The sequence below is a fragment of the Lytechinus variegatus genome, chromosome 3, assembly GCF_018143015.1.
Source record: "Lytechinus variegatus isolate NC3 chromosome 3, Lvar_3.0, whole genome shotgun sequence".
NCBI lineage: Eukaryota > Metazoa > Echinodermata > Echinoidea > Temnopleuroida > Toxopneustidae > Lytechinus > Lytechinus variegatus.
This window is the reverse complement of record NC_054742.1, coordinates 44,781,565-44,801,278: the sequence shown is the minus strand read 5'-3', so window position 1 is coordinate 44,801,278 and position 19,714 is coordinate 44,781,565. Positions and strand designations below refer to the sequence as shown.

Here is a 19,714-nt window from a genome sequence, read left to right as displayed (position 1 = left end):
AAAATGTAAAACGGGATATTCGTCATGGTCCCCAAGACAATGACTGTACGAATAACATGGTTTAACAGGTCCTTGCCATGTTACGGTCTGAGATTATTGTTTGAAGCAAACTGTGAATCATTTCTACTATACAGTTGCCCCCTTCAATTCAGGCAGCTGAACACGAGTAATTATTTTAGGTTTAAGTGAGATACATTAAATCTTCAGTGGGAGGAATTTAACGTTAACAATCAAATCATTTCATGTGATGTGTAGTATTTACTGCCCAATCGGTGAAATTCGAAAACAATATTTACAATTCCGTCATCAATCGGTCACATCAATAACTATTCAATAAAAATCACAATCAATCAATAATTTTCAAAGATTCATTACCCAGTATGAAAACAACCAATAAAATAATGCTTTATATTCTTGAGACACTTAAACATCTCTAGTTAAAAAGTTCTCGCATAAAAGCAAGCTGTAATTTTTACACAATATTTTAAAAAGTAGATGATTAATATCAAAAGACCAACTTTATATTTTTTTATAGAAAAGTTCGCCCCCAATCCCCTTTTGTCAAGGGCGTCCACAAGCCATTTATGATTTCTTTTCTTCTGTATATTCAAATACATTCTAAGGTGAAGTATGGTTGCCCTAAACAAATAAAATACATTAACCTTAAGTTTGTAGTTCCACATATGAAATTTGAGATTGCTTTTTATAAACATTGTTAAAGTAGTGGTGTTTATTTCGTGATTATGGTAAATATTATGACAGACATGATAGTAAAAAGATCTCGTGGGAAAAGAAGATTTAGAGCCTCTCATAGATTCCGTTTATGAAGACCTTCACGATTTTGCTTTGAATAGAAAACCTGAAAATAATTTATCTATCAAATCACTGGAAAATGAATGTCACTACAAATATACTTTTGTAAGGCCATGAGGAAATCACATTATTAAAACATACTGCGTTGTTATGATAAAGTAGTCATGTTTGAATGAAAACATCGTTGTTGCAAGTCATTAAGGATAAACATTCTAAACTAACGGGAGGTGTACATGACATGCCTTCATAATTGTCTCTTATAAAGTTTCATTAAAATGAGTGACAGTTCTGAAGAGAGAGAGGGGAGAATGAGTGCGTGAAAGGGTGGGTGTGTGTGTGTGCGTGGAAGTCTCTGTGTGTGCTAACTTGCCGTCAAAAAAAATCACATCTGAACCCAGGACACTGCACGCCGAACTGAGGACGTTGGGGTTCGTTGACCATTGCAATTGGGCCCATATATCATATGCTTTTGGATATATACGCCAGATATGTCCTCGGTTGTAGTAAAATGTCACATGGGTATGTGGCTCCTGTCACTTAACGATGACCCCCTCCCAAGGAGAGGGGCTGTCAATATTGAAACGACCTATCAATTCAAGGCGATTCAAAAAGTGAAAAATACGTTTTGTATATCGGTACAAGAAAATGCATGTTTAAAAATAACATAAGGCTATACCATATATCCTTGAAGCACATCGTTGTGAGTCAGACAGAGCTGAAGTTGAAAATGAGCGATTCAGGGATATCATTAACATCGCATAGACACATAACGAACTTATGCTAGACCCTGGATGATAGAGCCTCTTAGAGATTATTGAAAAGGAACGATGCTGTCTGATATTTATGACATCATTGTAACAATACACCATTAGTTTGCATTATTGAGATATACACAGTGAGATTAACTCGTGTGCTCACAGATATTGAACAAATCCAGGCTATACGGAAAGCCTCGTGACTTGTATGACTGTATAATACAGGGTCTGATGGGACTGCATTTTGTTGTATACAATTCGACTCATTTTTATGATCTGTATTGCAGGGATTTTATGATGAAATCATCTCATGAAAGTTAATGAATATAGTTGAAGCCAACAACGCTAGTCAAATTAATCCAAAGTTCAATCCTTTTCTCGTTTCTTTTAGAGGTTTGAAGAATACCGCACATAATTTTGTCAAGCAATAACGAGGATATTAGTCATCATCACCGAGGTTCTTAGTAACCGTTTTTTTTTTCAAATAAAAAAACATGTTTCGCAAAGTTTACACAAAGGTCGAATTGTCATTTGACGTACATGTTTCAAAATTTGAAGCAAAAAATGAAAATCTTGAACAAGCTTGAAGTTAAGTTCCATCCTGGAGCAAGTTCATTTTAATAAAAATAAAAGTTATAGGAAAGTTATGACATTTCATTAATAAATTGGCTAGACTTTACACATTTAAATACATAACATGGATCATATGAATTATTATCTGTATTATATGTATTAAATTCACAAATGAACATATAAAAGCAAGATATAAAAAAATAACAAGTTAGAACAGATATATATAAAGAAACAACAGTATCAAAGAGACATGAGAAATAGTGAAATCGGAAGAACACCCAGTTCAGCTCTGCCCATAGACAGTACTGTTCTTCCACAGGGTCCAAAGATTAAAACACAAGTACTTAAGAAAATTCTTACAAAAATCTCTTAAAACAAAAGGGGGAAAATAGGGGATATGGGGGGTGTTCCAGTATCAAATTCAAAATACTTCATAGATCAGGGAGGAAGGCATTGAGCCTATGTAAGAAGACTTTGAGACTACAAGGGACCTTTAGATTTGCAGGGAGATTATTGAATTGAGAAGCACCTCTGTACGAGAATGAACGTTTACAATAATTTGTTTTAGGTTTTGCCAATATTAAATTTTCATGGGGAATTGAGAGAATAATTATACTGGCTACTGGAATGTTTGAAAAATACTTTTGAATATTTAGGAGCAAGTTCATTTAAAGCCTTAAAGACCATTGTATAGATGACAACAACGTCTAGTTGATAAGGTTTTCCAACCCAAACGAACATGTAACTCAAGTATCATGAGTATAGACACGCGACTGTATGGACTTATTCCTAATATACTCAGTTCTGCATGCTCTGTTTTGAAGTTTCTGCAATTAATCGATGTATTTTGCACATGCTGAACCATATACTATATCACCATAGTAAAAAATAGGGAGAATAATGGCATTGTACACAATTTCTAAATTTTCAATATAGTGATGCAGCCGAGCTAATAAACGTATGAGTTTGTTTATTATAAAACATATATATTCGATATGCAAATACCATTTTAAACTGGGATCTAACAGCATGCCAAGATATTTAGTTGATTCCACTTATTTTATATGTATTCCATTTACATTCAAGTTCAACCTATTACATTTACCAATCACTTTTCCAGAGCCAAATAGCATACTTACTGTTTTATCACAGTTAAGACTTAGTTTGGAATCACACAACCAGTTGTTTATTCTTTTCAGCTCAGAATTCAGTTGGGTTTCAATATAGTTGTTACATTTTTATGGGAGAAATAGACTACCGTGTCATCAGCATATAGGTGAATAGATCCATTTTTAATATGCTTTACGATATCACCAATAAATTAGGAACAAAAGCGGACCCAGAATAGATCCTTGAGGGACACCGTAGTTTTTATCGGAGTCCGCAGAAGTAGATGTAATGTATCAAAAATATTTAATTTTCGTAAGTTCGAGGTAACATCAATAAGTTGCAAAACCTTTTAAGTCATAATCAGTTACAGCAACAATCGAGCAGTCAAAGCATAATTGTTTTTCACTTTCGGAGGGTTTTTTTTCTTCAAATTTCACAGACCTAGGCCCTAAAGTGAAATGTAAATTAGATAGTCAGTATGTAACAACATCGGATCCCGCATTTTGTCAGCTTTAGCTATTGAAATTGGAAATATTAATATATTCTATTGCATATTCATCATATTATTAAAAAAAATAGAATAATGGAAAAAAATGCCTTCTCTTTACAAATTTATGCAATTTGATTGAAAACATTCATTCATTATGATTTGGACGTTTATGCATTTTTTCATGTAGCCAATTCAAAGATTTCTGTAATTTTGTTTCGGCCTTTGATTAAACTTTGGTTGACATGTTTGAAGTAGGAATAAAGTTATACATCTCTCATCTGCCCCTCTGCATCATTCCATCATTTCATTCCTTGTTGTGTTACCTTCTTACTCAAATCTAGTGCATACCAGCGGAGACGCTCTTCCGGATAGTAGGGGTAGATACAAGAGACGGTTACCTGAGCGAAGCAACATTTGGTCCAGCTAGCCTGGTCATCCTGTACTACATCCATGCACCAGAGGCGACATGTACACTTGGACCTTCTACCGTTGGAACCAACGATTCCTTCTCGTACAGAGATTACCTTCTTGCACTGAGCGGTCTCAACTCGACGGGCTCCACTCCTAAACTCGGTTCTCGGATATCATTCGGAAACGGAGCCATGTTCTCGGAGGAAAAGTTGGAGCTACTTCTGAAGAGCATCAATAAGACTTATATACCAACATCTTCTTTTCAGGTGAGTTGTATTTAGGGTCAGTGTCACGCCAAGAATTTCACCGCAATTTGTAGCCAACCGACAGCCTTTTCTTTTCTTTGACGTCTTTGGTAGATATCGTGAGACTTTTGAGACTCGAGCGACTCTGGGAGCGACTATATGCTAGTTGGGTAAAAAAAAAAAAGAGAGAAAAAAAGAAAGGTCGTGGTGTATCGGCTTTGACTCTCACCCCTCTCACCTTGTATTCAGAGGATCGTGTGTTCATATCCGACCGAGGCACTTGATAGTGCCCTTTTGCAAGATGTCAATGCACTCTTCACCACTCTCCACCTATACAGGTGTTAAATGGGTACCCTGTAGGATAATTGTCGTAATCAATTAGAGCTTATTGACCCCTCATTGTTGAAATACTATACTCAGGGAGTGGAGATTCTTCTTTACATCGTATACGCGGACAAGCCACAAATCCGTTAATGGGCGCTAAAATGCATGTTCCGATGTGATAAACGCTATATGCAAAGGCGGAACATACGCCTACTGTATTAACCTGTAGCTTACGCAAATAAATTTTGGTCGAATTCATCAACTTTATTTCATTTATTTTGAATTTTCATAATTTTCGACTTTTCAGATGAGTTTTTATGAGTAACATACATCCATGTTCATGAATTTCTACAAAAAGTTCTTAAAATGTCAAAATCAGCAAATTTCTTGTGTGTGTGTGTGTGTATCTGCGCCGGTGGCTGTGAGTGTGTTATGATATCTCAGGGGACAGTTTCTTACATTTTACACATCAACCAGGGACGTCCTAGATAACCATGTCAATCAATTCCTCATCTCATTTCAAACTGTTTGATACAATATGTCATGTACTGAACGCATTATGTTCCCGTTCGGCCAATATAATAAATGTGTTCGTGTAGGACGCGTCCTCGGTTAGCGGACTATAGCAACCCTCTTGCATGTCAAAAGAAATAAAAAATACTCGGAAATTGTCCGAACAAGGAGATAAATTCTATTAACGCAGCAGTCAACTTCCTAGAACTAATTCACACAGATAGCCGCGCCGATCGTTTGATAGCCAAATCAGTGGTCAGATCGTCTGACATTGTCTGAATAGATGCGTTAATAACTAATTTCCCCATCTTTTAAACTTCACGCCTCCAGGATCACCCTCACTTAATTTTGTACGCAATTTATTTCGGAGCATATTTTCGTTTTCAATGAATGATTTCAATACAATTCACCAAATAACTTCGGCACACGAACCTGTTCACATCGGGTAGGGTGCACTCGCTGTCTTGGATGAAGGATACAAAATTGGGGGCGAGTAAGGGTTGAGTGGAATGACTTTTCAAACTTCCGGATTCTACGTTTAAAAATAACTCGAAAGGAAACCCGAGACTCCTCCTGTGTTAAAAAGAAAATAGATAAGAGGCACAAGCTAGCGGTTTAAACACTATTGTATAATGCAGCAGTTGACTATTTTTGCAAATGATAAAAATGAAAGTTTTAAACAAAAATGACGACGACGGCATATCCAGCATCAGATGTAATTGAAAACTGGAAGCATCAACAAAAATATATACATATTGATATTCATACCTGTATTAAGTGTTATTATTTCAGTCAATATAAGTTTCAGGACAGATGACTATAAGTAAAGAATGAGTGGAGCAGAGGTAGGGATGGAGTAGGATAGTCACTACAGTAGGCTATAACTATATGGATTGACAAACAAATCTTAACATTTTTGATAATTTGCGAAGATTGAATCAAGTTCAAAAAGAATATGAAGTCGTATATTCCATCTTTAAACGTTGAAATAAAAGGGCGTTCATAAAAATTTACACGTCTAATACCAGTAAAAAATAAAAACATTCCCCCCCCCAAAAAAAAAATATATATATATATATATATATCACAATAATAATACAAATGAAAAATAAATGAAAATACTATATACTATATATAAATTGTTTTGAAATTCAATGAACACATCAAGGTATATAACAGGAAGTCGATAACTTTGGATCAACTTTAAATCTTTAAGAGGCCTGCTTGAAAATATAAAGACTATGGTTCCATAAATAGCAACTGATTTGGAATCGTATTATTGAATTTCATGCTATATATTGACAAAATTTCGGAAGATTCCAAGGCATTGTTTCATTTACTGTGTGTTTTATTCCTGCATCCATCGGATATTTTCGTCCCTAATCTTGTTTGTTTTGCTATATTGTGATATTTTTGTTTTCAATATTTCGAAACACCAGTTATAAAACCGAGGTACGTAATGATATTATCTAATAGGCCATGTCCCCTCGAACAAACAGTTTATTTGAATGAAAAGAAGAAGAAATAAAAAAAAATGCTGGAAATGTCAAAAATTTTAAGTTGAATCGAAATCGCCTAAACTTTGATTATACATTTAAAATTATAATCTCATAAAAGGGTTACATAAACATCATGATAGTGTACACATGAGACACGCGATGACATCATGCACTCCCCATCTTTCTTTTAATGTTCTTAAATGCAAAGCATTTTATCATTTTTATCATTTATCAAAGTTATCATTTAGCTTTATATAATCTTTGAATGGGTCAAATCATGATTGTTTTTTTATTATAGTAAAATCACTCTAAGCATAAATTCTAGCTAAAATGTCAAAATCATTTTGATACTCGCTGTATATGTTTTTTTTTTTCATGATTATGGTAAACCAAATTTTAAGATCAGTTATTTAATTCACATGAAATAAACCAGAAAACTGTTATACGATCTATATATTGTAGATAATAAACCTTGCTGCTAAATGTAAATTGGGTTTTAAATATTTATTTTGCTCAATTTGACCAGGATCTTACGAGGATTTATGACTGGCAGTAAATCGGGGAACGTATTAATGTCGTCTGTAATATTCTGTTTTTCAAATATAAAAGCAAATTTTAAAAGGAAAAAAATCGAAGCAAGCTACATGCCCCTCCCTCAAATGCATATATAGTTTGCCTGATTTCACTGTTACACCCTTCGTCAATTATGGCGGGAAAATGTTATGGGATAGTCATGGTAAATACTAACCAAACACTGATTCTATAAGGTTTGTTTAATGATAATAGCAGAGATGTCTATGTTCTGTAGTATGTGGAGCCAAAAATAAAGAAAAAAACATGAAAAGGCCTTAGCCCCCTAAACCTTCCTTAAACGTGTTGAAGAGAAGAATTCGGTCTGTCATAAACCGCTGCAGATCCAGGATTTATCAGTGATGGTGGACACTTTTCTGTTCAAATTTTGTCAGAAACAAACAACTTTCACCCCCCCCCCAGATTTACGGTTGGTCTTAAATCTGTCTCGGATGTAAATATCTAAGAGTTATTGTCGTTCCCCATTTTTGTCTCACCTGCGAAGCAGAGTGAGACTATAGGCGCCGCTTTTCCGACGGCGGCGGCGGCGTGAACATCAAATCTTAACCTGAGGTTAAGTTTTTGAAATGACGTCATAACTTAGAAAGTATATGGACCTAGTTAATAAAACTTGGCCATAAGGTTAATCAAGTATTACTGAACATCCTATTAGAGTTTCATGTTACATGACCAAGGTCAAAGGTCATTTAGGGTCAATGAACTTAGACCATGTTGGAGGAATCAACATCGAAATCTTAACCTGAGGTTAAGTTTTTGAAATATCATCATAACTTAGAAAATATATGGACCTAGTTCATGAAACTTGGACATAAGGTTAATCAAGTATCACTGAACATCCTGCATGAGTTTCACGTCACATGACCAAGGTCAAAGGTCATTTAGGGTCAATGAACTTTAGCCGAATTGGGGATATCTGTTGAATTCCCATCATAACTTTGAAAGTTTATGGATCTGATTCATGAAACTTGGACATAATAGTAATCAAGCATCACTGAACATTTTGTGCAAGTTTCAGGTCTAATGATTAAGGTCAAAGGTCATTTAGGGTCAATGAACTTTGGCCGAATCGGGGGTGTCTGTTGAATTACCATCATAACTTTGAAAGTTTATTGGTCTAGTTCATTAAACTTGGACATTAGAGTAATCAAGTATCACTGAACATCCTGTGCGCGTTTCAGGTCACATGACCAAGGTCAAAGGTCAATGAACTTTCTCCGAATTGGATGTATCTGTTGAATTACCATCATAACTTTGAAAGTTTATGGATCTGATTCATGAAACTTGTACATAAGAGTAATCAAGTATCACTGAACATCCTGTGCGAGGTTCAGGTCACATGATCAAGGTCAAAGGTCATGTAAGGTCAGTGAACTTTGTCCATGTTGGGTTTTTTGTTGAATAACCATCATATCTCTGTAAGTTTATTGGTCTAGTTCATAAAAAGTGGACATAAGAGTAACCATGTATCACTGAACATCTTGTACGAGTTAGAGTAGTATTCAAAGTCAGCACTGCTGCTATATTGAACTGCGTGATGCAGGTGAGACGGCCAGAGGCATTCCACTTGTTATATAGATCAGTAACATGTAGTTGATGGATAAGAAACTCTGGTCAAACTCAAGGCGGTACTATGAATGATGACGAATCTGAGCTAATCTGTCGTCTGCCCATGGCATCGAACGACCTACTTGCTGACTGTCCTTGCCCCTAGGAAATGAGAGATGCATATAAGAACTCAATGAATTCATATCTATAACGCGGATCTAAGACGTGTAGTGATTCGAGCAGGAAATGGTTTACATGCAAGATTTTTTTAATGTAAAGTTAGGTCTATTTTGAAATCTTCAGGGCGCTCGGATACAGTCTTGAGGCCACCGCACACCTTACGATTGGGCCACGAATAAATCCCATTTTGTTCATTTTCTGAAAATGTGAATGAAAAGTATCAATTAATTGAAAGAATACTGATATAACAATTTTGAATGATTGCAAGCCTTTATTTTGGAGTAAATGCCAATTTAGTTTCAATTTGTTGACAATCATACGCTTGCTACTATATATATTGAATGTGACCAGCCAACCCCAAACCAACAATAAGTCGCCCTAAATAGATTTTTAGACCCTTTATTGAATTTTAAAAAGTACATCTTAAGCTTTAAATTGATATTTAACTTGTCAAAATTGATCAACAATAACCTACAAAAGTACTTAATTGAATGTCGGTGAAACTAGCTTTATATAGAAGAGAGGAAAAATGTTTGAAGTTCAAAGTTCACTCAAGCATGAAAGTACACTCTGTGCAAATTCAATGAAACTTCCAAGCAATTTAACTCTTGTGTCAAAGAAACTCCTGTATTTAGTTTTTTATACAACTCTACAACTTGAAATTTTGACATGAAAAAATATGTTTTTCTTTCAAATAGGCAAACTTTTCATTTGCTTTTGGAAGATCAACTCACTTATTTTGCTATTATAGCAGAGAACCTTCCCAAGCGACTTATCGTTGGTTGTGGGGTGGCTGGACGCAAAATTACTTTTATTCTAATAAGGATGATGGCATATAGTTTCAGATTTGAAAATGATTATTCGTATGATGATTTAGAACTGTACACAGTAAGATATTCCATGTATCAATGTTAACATCAAATTCCACTACATTTATTCCAAAATCGGATGGCAGACCAATCGTAAGGTGCGCGCTGGTCTTTAGCGATCAAAGTAGTATACTTATCAGCATAATTAAGGAACATTTATCTCATAAGGAAATTATGGTTTACAATTTAAAAGGTTATGATTGATAAATCCAAAAGAACGTGAAAATAATAAAATTAATTTCGAAACAACCTTCATTAGAACCTTCATTGGTTCAGGAGCTACCTTGGATTGGTTCAGGAGCTACCCCAGTTCTCGTAAACAATTTGTTTCTTATATAGGTATAAATTCTAGTTTGAAATCAATATCTTGCGGAGTACCCCAACGATCACTCCTTGGTCCCTTACTTTTTATTCTTTACATTAATGATAAGAATTCTTCCAATATTTTGTCATTTATTTTGTTTGCTGATGATTCTAAACTTTTTCTGTCTCATCGTGACCCACATACGCTACTTAATACTTTGAATACAGAACTTCTATCAGTTCAGTCTTGGATTAGAGCTAACAAGTTGTCAATTAATGTTAAGAAAACTAATTTATGATTTTCAGTAATTCTCTCAAAATTTTACGTGGTCAAGTAGTCATGGATAATGTAAATTTATTACAGGTTGAATCCACCAAATTTCTTGGGCTATATTGATCATGATTTGTCTTGGAAGAGTCACATTAATTACTTGAGTAAATTGACATCTAGAAGTATTGGTATTTTAAACAAGCTACAATTCTTTTTCCCTGATTATTTACTATTAAACTTATATATAACTCTCATTTCATCACGATTAAATTATGGTATATTGGCTTGGGATAATACAAACAAGACTGTATTAGAAACGTTATTTACAAAAATTCCAAAAGCGGGCATTTAGAGTAATTAACCCATCTGACTTTTATGCACACAAATCCATTATTTATAAAAAATAAAAAATAAATAAAAATCCTGAAAATTCATGATCTTTACGAATTTCATTTGGGTACATTCATGTTTCAACTCTCAAAAGATGGTCTACCGGAAATGTTTTCTTCCTTGTTTCAAAGAAACAACCTCATCCATTCTTACCCCACCCGCCAAAGGGACTCATTTCACCTTCCACGTACTCGTACGTTATTTGCTCAAAGAACAATTGTATTCGAAGGACCAAGGCTTTGGAATAATCTTCCAAACGAAATAACTAGCTGTTAATCCCTAAGTATGTTTAAATGTAAACTGAAATCATTTCTTTTGTCCAGTTATGGACACCGTTAATACTCACTGGCTGAATATATATAATGTATTTGATTTGTACCTTTTTAAAGGTATAATGTGGTATAGTTTTTGACTTTTTTTATTCTTCGCTCATCCCCCTCCTATATTTCACATTGTCCACTTTTCCTATAATTCTTTACCCCGTGAATTTTGCGCTAATCTTTGGCTTTTCCTTTGTAGTCTAATTATTCTTTAGTGTCCGATCTCCTTACGAACTTAATTACTTTAAGGAACCTGTAGACATTATAAGCTCTGCTTTTCATGCAGGTTCTATATTCCTTCATATTTCACTTTATTTACTGCCATTATCTTTGTCTTTTCTATGTAATCCAATGTATTTCTTGTATTATGTAATTATTTTGTTATCTTGTGATTTATTTGTGAAGTATGAAAATAAATTCAATTCAATTCATTAGATATTGAACCTTCATTAGATATCACCCAATATGTTTCATAGCAATTTTACGTTTCTCATTGAGAGATAATTAATTTGCACTTCTGTGGCATGATTGATACGAATATAGTGACAGACTTCCCAAAATACTTTCTGAGATGCCCAAAGGATATTGAAATAACTAATGACTCACCGAATTAATTGCCCACTGTTCAAAGGCGATTAAAAGTCGCCCTGTGAATGACCGTCTGTCAGAACCAACGGGATCAAGATGGACAATGAACTTTCATTCATGATCCCGGAAGAAGTACTATCTACTAAAGTGTAGATGTCGCCCTGGAGAGGGTCGTTCGTTGTGACTCTGATCGTGGAGTGTGAAATTGTACTGTAACTTTGGGGGGGGGGAAGTATAGGACTAAAAGTAATCATCCCATAATTTGTTCATTAATTACTTAATACTTTGAATACAGAACTTCTATCAGTTCAGTCTTGGATTAGAGCTAACAAGTTGTCAATTAATGTTAAGAAAACTAATTTATGATTTTCAGTAATTCTCTCAAAATTTTACGTGGTCAAGTAGTCATGGATAATGTAAATTTATTACAGGTTGAATCCACCAAATTTCTTGGGCTATATTGATCATGATTTGTCTTGGAAGAGTCACATTAATTACTTGAGTAAATTGACATCTAGAAGTATTGGTATTTTAAACAAGCTACAATTCTTTTTCCCTGATTATTTACTATTAAACTTATATATAACTCTCATTTCATCACGATTAAATTATGGTATATTGGCTTGGGATAATACAAACAAGACTGTATTAGAAACGTTATTTACAAAAATTCCAAAAGCGGGCATTTAGAGTAATTAACCAATCTGACTTTTATGCACACAAATCCATTATTTATAAAAAATAAAAAATAAATAAAAATCCTGAAAATTCATGATCTTTACGAATTTCATTTGGGTACATTCATGTTTCAACTCTCAAAAGATGGTCTACCGGAAATGTTTTCTTCCTTGTTTCAAAGAAACAACCTCATCCATTCTTACCCCACCCGCCAAAGGGACTCATTTCACCTTTCACGTACCCCTCCTATATTTCACATTGTCCACTTTTCCTATAATTCTTTACCCCGTGAATTTTGCGTTAATCTTTGGCTTTTCCTTTGTAGTCTAATTATTCTTTAGTGTCCGATCTCCTTACGAACTTAATTACTTTAAGGAACCTGCAGACATTATAAGCTCTGCTTTTCATGCAGGTTATATTCCTTCATATTTCACTTTATTTACTGCCATTATCTTTGTCTTTTCTATGTAATCCAATGTATTTCTTGTATTATGTAATTATTTTGTTATCTTGTGATTTATTTGTGAAGTATGAAAATAAATTCAATTCAATTCATTAGATATTGAACCTTCATTAGATATCACCCAATATGTTTCATAGCAATTTTACGTTTCTCATTGAGAGATAATTAATTTGCACTTCTGTGGCATGATTGATACGAATATAGTGACAGACTTCCCAAAATACTTTCTGAGATGCCCAAAGGATATTGAAATAACTAATGACTCACCGAATTAATTACCCACTGTTCAAAGGCGATTAAAAGTCGCCCTGTGAATGACCGTCTGTCAGAACCAACGGGATCAAGATGGACAATGAACTTTCATTCATGATCCCGGAAGAAGTACTATCTACTAAAGTGTAGATGTCGCCCTGGAGAGGGTCGTTCGTTGTGACTCTGATCGTGGAGTGTGAAATTGTACTGTAACTTTGGGGGAAGTATAGGACTAAAAGTAATCATCCCATAATTTGTTCATTAATTATACCAACGATGAATTCATTTTCGTAAATCGGCCAAGCTCGTTTAACCGTTCTTATTGTCTCGCCCAAAGAAGGCGAGACTTAAGGATCCAAATGTCGTCCGTCGTCCGTCCGTCACAAACCTGTAATGACACATAACTCCGCAACCATAAGTCGCTTTTCAACCAAACTTGGATGGTAGATGGACTTGGGGGACCTGCATGTTATGCTGCAGTCTAGGTCACATGGTAAGGTCAAAGGTAATTTTCAGGTCAACGTTAAAGTTTACATGCAAGACTCTCTTATGACACCTAACTCCGCAACCGTATGTCGCTTTTCAACCAAACTTGGATGGTAGATGGACTTGGGAGACGTGCATGTTATGCTGCAGTTGGAGGTCACATGGTAAGGTCAAAGGTCATTTTCAGGTCAACGTTAAAGTTTACATGCAAGACTCTTAACTCCGCAACCATAAGTCGCTTTTCAACCAAACTTGGATGGTAGATGGACTTGGGGGACCTGCATGTTATGCTGCAGTCTGAGGTCATATGGTAAGGTCAAAGGTCATTTTCAGGTCAACGTTAAAGTTTACATGCAAGACTCTCTTATGACACCTAACTCCGCAACCGTGTGTCGCTTTTCAACCAAACTTGGATGGTAGATGGACTTGGGAGACGTGCATGTTATGCTGCAGTTGGAGGTCACATGGTAAGGTCAAAGGTCATTTTCAGGTCAACGTTAAAGTTTACATGCAAGACTCTTAACTCCGCAACCGTAAGTCGCTTTTCAACCAAACTTGGATGGTAGATGGACTTGGGGGACCTGCATGTTATGCTGCAGTCGGAGGTCACATGATAAGGTCAAAGGTCATTTTCAGGTCAACGTTAAAGTTTACATGCAAGACTCTCTTACACCTAACTCCACAACTGTAAGTCGCTTTTCAATGTTAGATGGACTTGGGGTACCTGCATGTTCTGCTGCAGTCTGAGGTCATATGGTGAGGTCAAAGGTCATTTTCAGGTCAATGTTTAAGTTTACATGCAAGACCCTTAACTCCGCAAAAAAAAGTCGCTTTTCAACCAAACTTGGATGGTAGATGAACTTGGGGACCTGCATCTTGTTGCTGCAGTCTGAGGTCATATGGTAAGGTCAAAGGTCATTTTCAGGTCAACGTTAAAGTTTACATGCAAGACTCTCTTATGACACCTAACTCCGCAACCGTATGTCGCTTTTCAACCAAACTTGGATGGTAGATGGACTTGGGGGACCTGCATGTTATGCTGCAGTCGGAGGTCACATGGTGAGGTCAAAGGTCATTTTCAGGTCAATGTTAAAGTTTACATGCAAGACTCTTAACTCCGCAACCGTAAGTCGCTTTTCAACCAAACTTGGATGGTAGATGAACTTGGGGGACCTGCATCTTATTGCTGCAGTCTGAGGTCATATGGTAAGGTCAAAGGTCATTTTCAGGTCAACGTTAAAGTTTACATGCAAGGCTCTTATGACAAGTGTTATTCCATCCCAGTCATTTCACAATGAAGTTTCGATAAAATCCTCTTGCGTGCCCTCACAAATCATGATATTTCTGGTTATTTTCATAAGTGGGCGAGACACAAAATTGCTTTTGCCTTATTGAATGTTGAACTGATACAAGTTCACAAGTTCAATAATTCAGGCAATTTGTCAGATTCGTTCAATGAACATGATGCGACTCATTCTGCCGGAAGACTTCTAGACGCCAGCTATTGATTATGTAACTAAAATATTCATATAGCCATGATAGGAGTTTTATATGGCTTGACATTCTTCTTTTGCTGCATCACTCATCCCTACTAATAGGCTGTCGAGGGTCATGTTATAGCATTCATGCAGAGTGTGAATATTGGAGCTACCTCGGAGCGACCGAGAACTGCATATGTAGAAAAGGATTTGGCGGATATTTGACATTACATTCACTTCTTCCGTATTGTATGTTGCTCAGCGAAAATTCTGTAATGGGGCCTCACGACCCTCCTGTACATGGCGTGTAGGAAAATATGTTCGTTATACACTACCTGTATTAGCACCCCCGTCCTGTAAAGTCTAGCAAGTTTTTGCTCCGCGACGCAGAATGAATCCTAGCTACAAGGCAGCAGATAAATTGAAAACGCAAGTCAAATCACATTGGAATCTTAACCGAGGGTCGGTGTATCGGAAAAGCAGTTTTGTCCGACGTGTCAGAGCTGATGAAACTGCTGTTCCGATTTTCCGATCTTCAACAAAGATTTCATTGTATTGAAGGGCATTTGATAATAGATTCTTTACGTTTTAGAAAGCGTCTGCCTAGCTGTTGCTAAAACTCCCTTCTCAGGTATAAATCGCCAAACCCCGAAGAATATACAGGAAATGTAAAGATTTTTTTCAGCATAATTGAGGGGGGGGGGACTATCGGGAATTCCCCTGCAGCGTTTTACGACCAAGAGGTCAAAATATTTCGATAAAAGTAGAAAGAAAAAGAAAAATAAAGAAGCCCATAAAATGAAATTTGGTGAAAATCTATAAGCAGAGTTATGATATTATGAATATTTAATTTTTGACGTCACAGTTATGCAGCTATTCCGTAAAAGTATCCGTGTAATACGAATTACATAACTTGCTTTTTTGTATGATTCCTAATGGTTTCACTACTTTTATGGTGTTAAATTAACACCGGCGTTTTGATGTGAATAGGGCTACAAAAATGCATCTGATTATAAAGTGACCGAATGCATCTGACTGTAAATTGAATGCGCATGTCAGATCGTTTTCAATCTTTATTTTTTAAAAATTACTTACACTAGGCGTATTGATGAGGTGTTTGTGATGCCACAAAATCGCATCCTTAACCTACAACTGCGATGAAAACAAGACACAGTTTACTAATCGAATCATTCTTGTGATTGCTAACAACGTTGCACCTGTTTCTTCATTCCATCATTCTGTTCTTAAAGAGAAAACATTGTTTCATTGCCTTATTCTATAATGTAAGACAGCTTTAAATGCAAATAGTCATGATAGGCAGAAGTAGAAACGAGCCATTGTTATTGTTTAGTAGAGAGCTGTGAGGAACCCAGAAAATATTGAAATAAATCCCTGGCGAAAGTACTAAGAAAATGAACTATAGATCTCTCTAAGTTTCCATGGATAATGACGGTCAGTATCCATGGTATCACAGAGTTGGTTAATGAGATTCGTAATAGTTTTCATCTCCTATTCATTTAGCAGTCATAAATTTATTCTCTCTCCCTCTCTCGGGGGGGGGGGGGTGTGAGTACTTGAAATATGTAAAAAATATAAAAATACAGTATGCACCCAATAAGTGTATGGATACTAGAATAATGTATGGTGTAAACACGATATATTCCTATTATACCATTACCATCACAAAATATTTTAAATGAAGGGCAAGCAGAAAAGAAGGTGGATTTTAAATGAAAACATAGAAAATGAATGTATGTATTTATCCTTCCTTTGTGTATCCAAAGTTTCCATTTAATTCAAGATATTTTATTTCCACTTTTTTATTTTCCCTTTTCCCCGCATTTCGTTTGTATTTTAATTTTGTATAAATATTATATTTATAACTTTGCGCCGTAAGCTAGTGATTTTGTAAACTTTAAGGCTTTGATTTTTTATTTTAGGACTTTGATGCTTAAATCCTCCTTATTCAACATTTAAGAATGTGATGTACTGTCAATTGATTATTTCTTATTGGTAGGTTGCATCTTTTTGCTTGGTACGACTCATTCATTCTTCTGATCTATATTCTTGGAAACGGAAATAACCGAAATGACATGAAAATTAATTGCAGACAGATCGATTAAAAGTTTCATCTATTATATTTTTTCAGTGTTTTGAGGCTCACACACTGATCAAAGCTGCCAGCATCCCCGACGAACATGATATCGCTCAGTCAGGTTTGGAGATCTTAGCTGCCCACTTAGTTAGTTCCCTACTCCATGGACACTGTATTGGCGAGGGTCTTCTTGTCCCTCCTTCCTACTTTTCGGATTACATCTTCGACGAGTTTGGTAGCAACCATATCATACGAGAGGCAGGTAAGGTCGTTCTTGATATGTTGAAAAAATTATAAATATCTACCTGTAAGATTTTTTTCTACAAACTCACCGACTGGGATTTAGTGAGGAGACAGAATATACGGGGGAGGTGCTAACGAGAACATTAATAATAAAAACAATGGCTACTTTAGCTGGAAAATTTATTGTGTACTTTTGTAACAGATTTTGAAATGATGTCCGGAGGATAATTAAATATTTCAGTCTTTTGCACCTCTATTCTTTCGCTTTTCCTCTCCCCTTACCCTTTCGATCGGGGAACGTCAACTATAATGCATATACCCATATTTTTCGTCCCACTACATTTTATCGCTCACACTTTCCCCTATTCCGCCTTATCCATTTTCTATCTTCCCCTGTATCTCCTCTCTCCCTCCCTATCTCCCTTACCCTTTCTAAATCCAGTTTCCCTTACCCCGGTCACAGGTCACTATACTTCTCGGGGAAACTAATGTCTGGACCTTGCTTATTTCCACCCACGATTACAAAACCTCATTTCCAAAATGATTCTTGAAGTTGCCATGGCATTCTCACTTTTTATGATTTTGTATTCCCTTCACTTATATTAGTCATCGCTTCTTTACCATTTAATTATGTTAGAGTGGTTGATAACTAAAGAGGTACCACTATATATGAGATCAAACTTTGAGAAAATTTGCTTTTTTTGTTATTTTATTCTTTTTATTCTTTATGAAAATAAATCTTGCTGTTGGAATAAACTCGACCTTTAAATAATCGTATGCAATAGATGCCCATTTCGATGGGGATTTTTCAAACCATTATTTCCATCCCAGGACATTGTTTGACTCTGGGAACCTTCAGTGTAAAACTATTTTAACATTTCATTTCATTTATTTATTTCACCACGGTTAAAAAGCCCATTCAGCATAGCTGTTTTTCATTGGGGCCGTGATACAATATACAATATTCAATACACAAAAATGATCATAGTTTTTAAGCAAACAAAGTAAAAAAAAAATCAAAATATTACACGGATACAAACAATTAAAGTGGATAAATAGGCCTACAAAAAAAACTATAAAAAACTAAAACTATACAAATCGTTATCCCTTGTACCCCTTGCGTTTCCCCACCCTTCCCAAGTGAAATCATTATATAAATCTTAATATGTCTGATTAGAGATTTAATTAAAGCACATTAATAATGGTAGCTTCATTTAAATGTAGTCTTAGTTGTGATCTGAAACTGAAAGTGGACCTTATACCTTTTAGGTCATTTGTAAGATTATTCCAGGCAATTGCACCTCTATATTCTAATCGCCTTTTCCCATAATTTGTTTTTACTTTGGGGATGCAAAGACTATAATCCGATTTGCGTGTTCTATAGTAATATATTTGATAATTAAATCGTCTACTTATATATTCTGGAACAGCTCCATACAAGATTTTGTGAATTAGCATTATCTTTCTCATTCTAAGCCTTTCAGTGACTTTGTCAATTTTTAATTGACGATAGAGGTCTTCTGTTGGATACCTTCTGGATACCATCAATACTAATTTAAGAGCTCGTTTTTGTAACAAAGTTAGTTGTTCTATATACCCTTTACCCGTATTACTCCAGACTCCATCACAATAGTCTAAATGACATTGTATAATAGTTTTATACAAAATTAGGGCATGATTTTGAGATATATAAGGTCTAATTCTTTTCAAAAGATACATACATTTAGCAATCTTGGATTTCATATGACTGATATGAGCTCCCCAATCTAGGAATTCATCTAAAACAACTCCAAGATATTTTGTTTTAGTAACTCTTTTTAGCAATTCGCCATTCAAGGATACAGTTATGTCATTATCAACTTTGTGTATACGATTTCGGGTACCAATAAGAACAAATTCACATTTAGCTATATTCAACTTTAATTTGTTACATGCAAGCCACTCTGATACTGCTTGGAGATCACTCTCCAATTCAGATTTTATATCAATAGCATTTTTGGAACTGAAATAAATGCATGTATCATCAGCATAAAGTGATAATTTTGATTTTTTAATTACTTTACCAATGTCATTTATATATAGAGAGAATAGCAATGGTCCAAGCACTGAACCTTGTGGTATGCCACATTCAACGGTAGCATAATCAGAGTTGACACCATTCATATAAACGTATTGAGATCGAGAGGATAAATATGACTTAAACCAATTGAGGTTGACACCTCGTATACC

At 35.3% G+C, this 19,714-nt stretch overlaps 1 protein-coding gene across 1 annotated transcript in view; it reads left to right on the top strand.

The window, feature by feature from the left end:
• LOC121411133 (zinc transporter ZIP12-like) overlaps positions 1–19,714 on the top strand; it is a 54,827-nt gene that overhangs the window by 16,620 nt on the left and 18,493 nt on the right. Inside the window, exons 2-3 of the mRNA XM_041603665.1 lie at positions 4,083–4,418; positions 17,297–17,504. Of these exons, the coding sequence (XP_041459599.1) occupies positions 4,083–4,418; positions 17,297–17,504 (544 nt within the window). The remainder of the gene's footprint in view (positions 1–4,082; positions 4,419–17,296; positions 17,505–19,714) is intronic.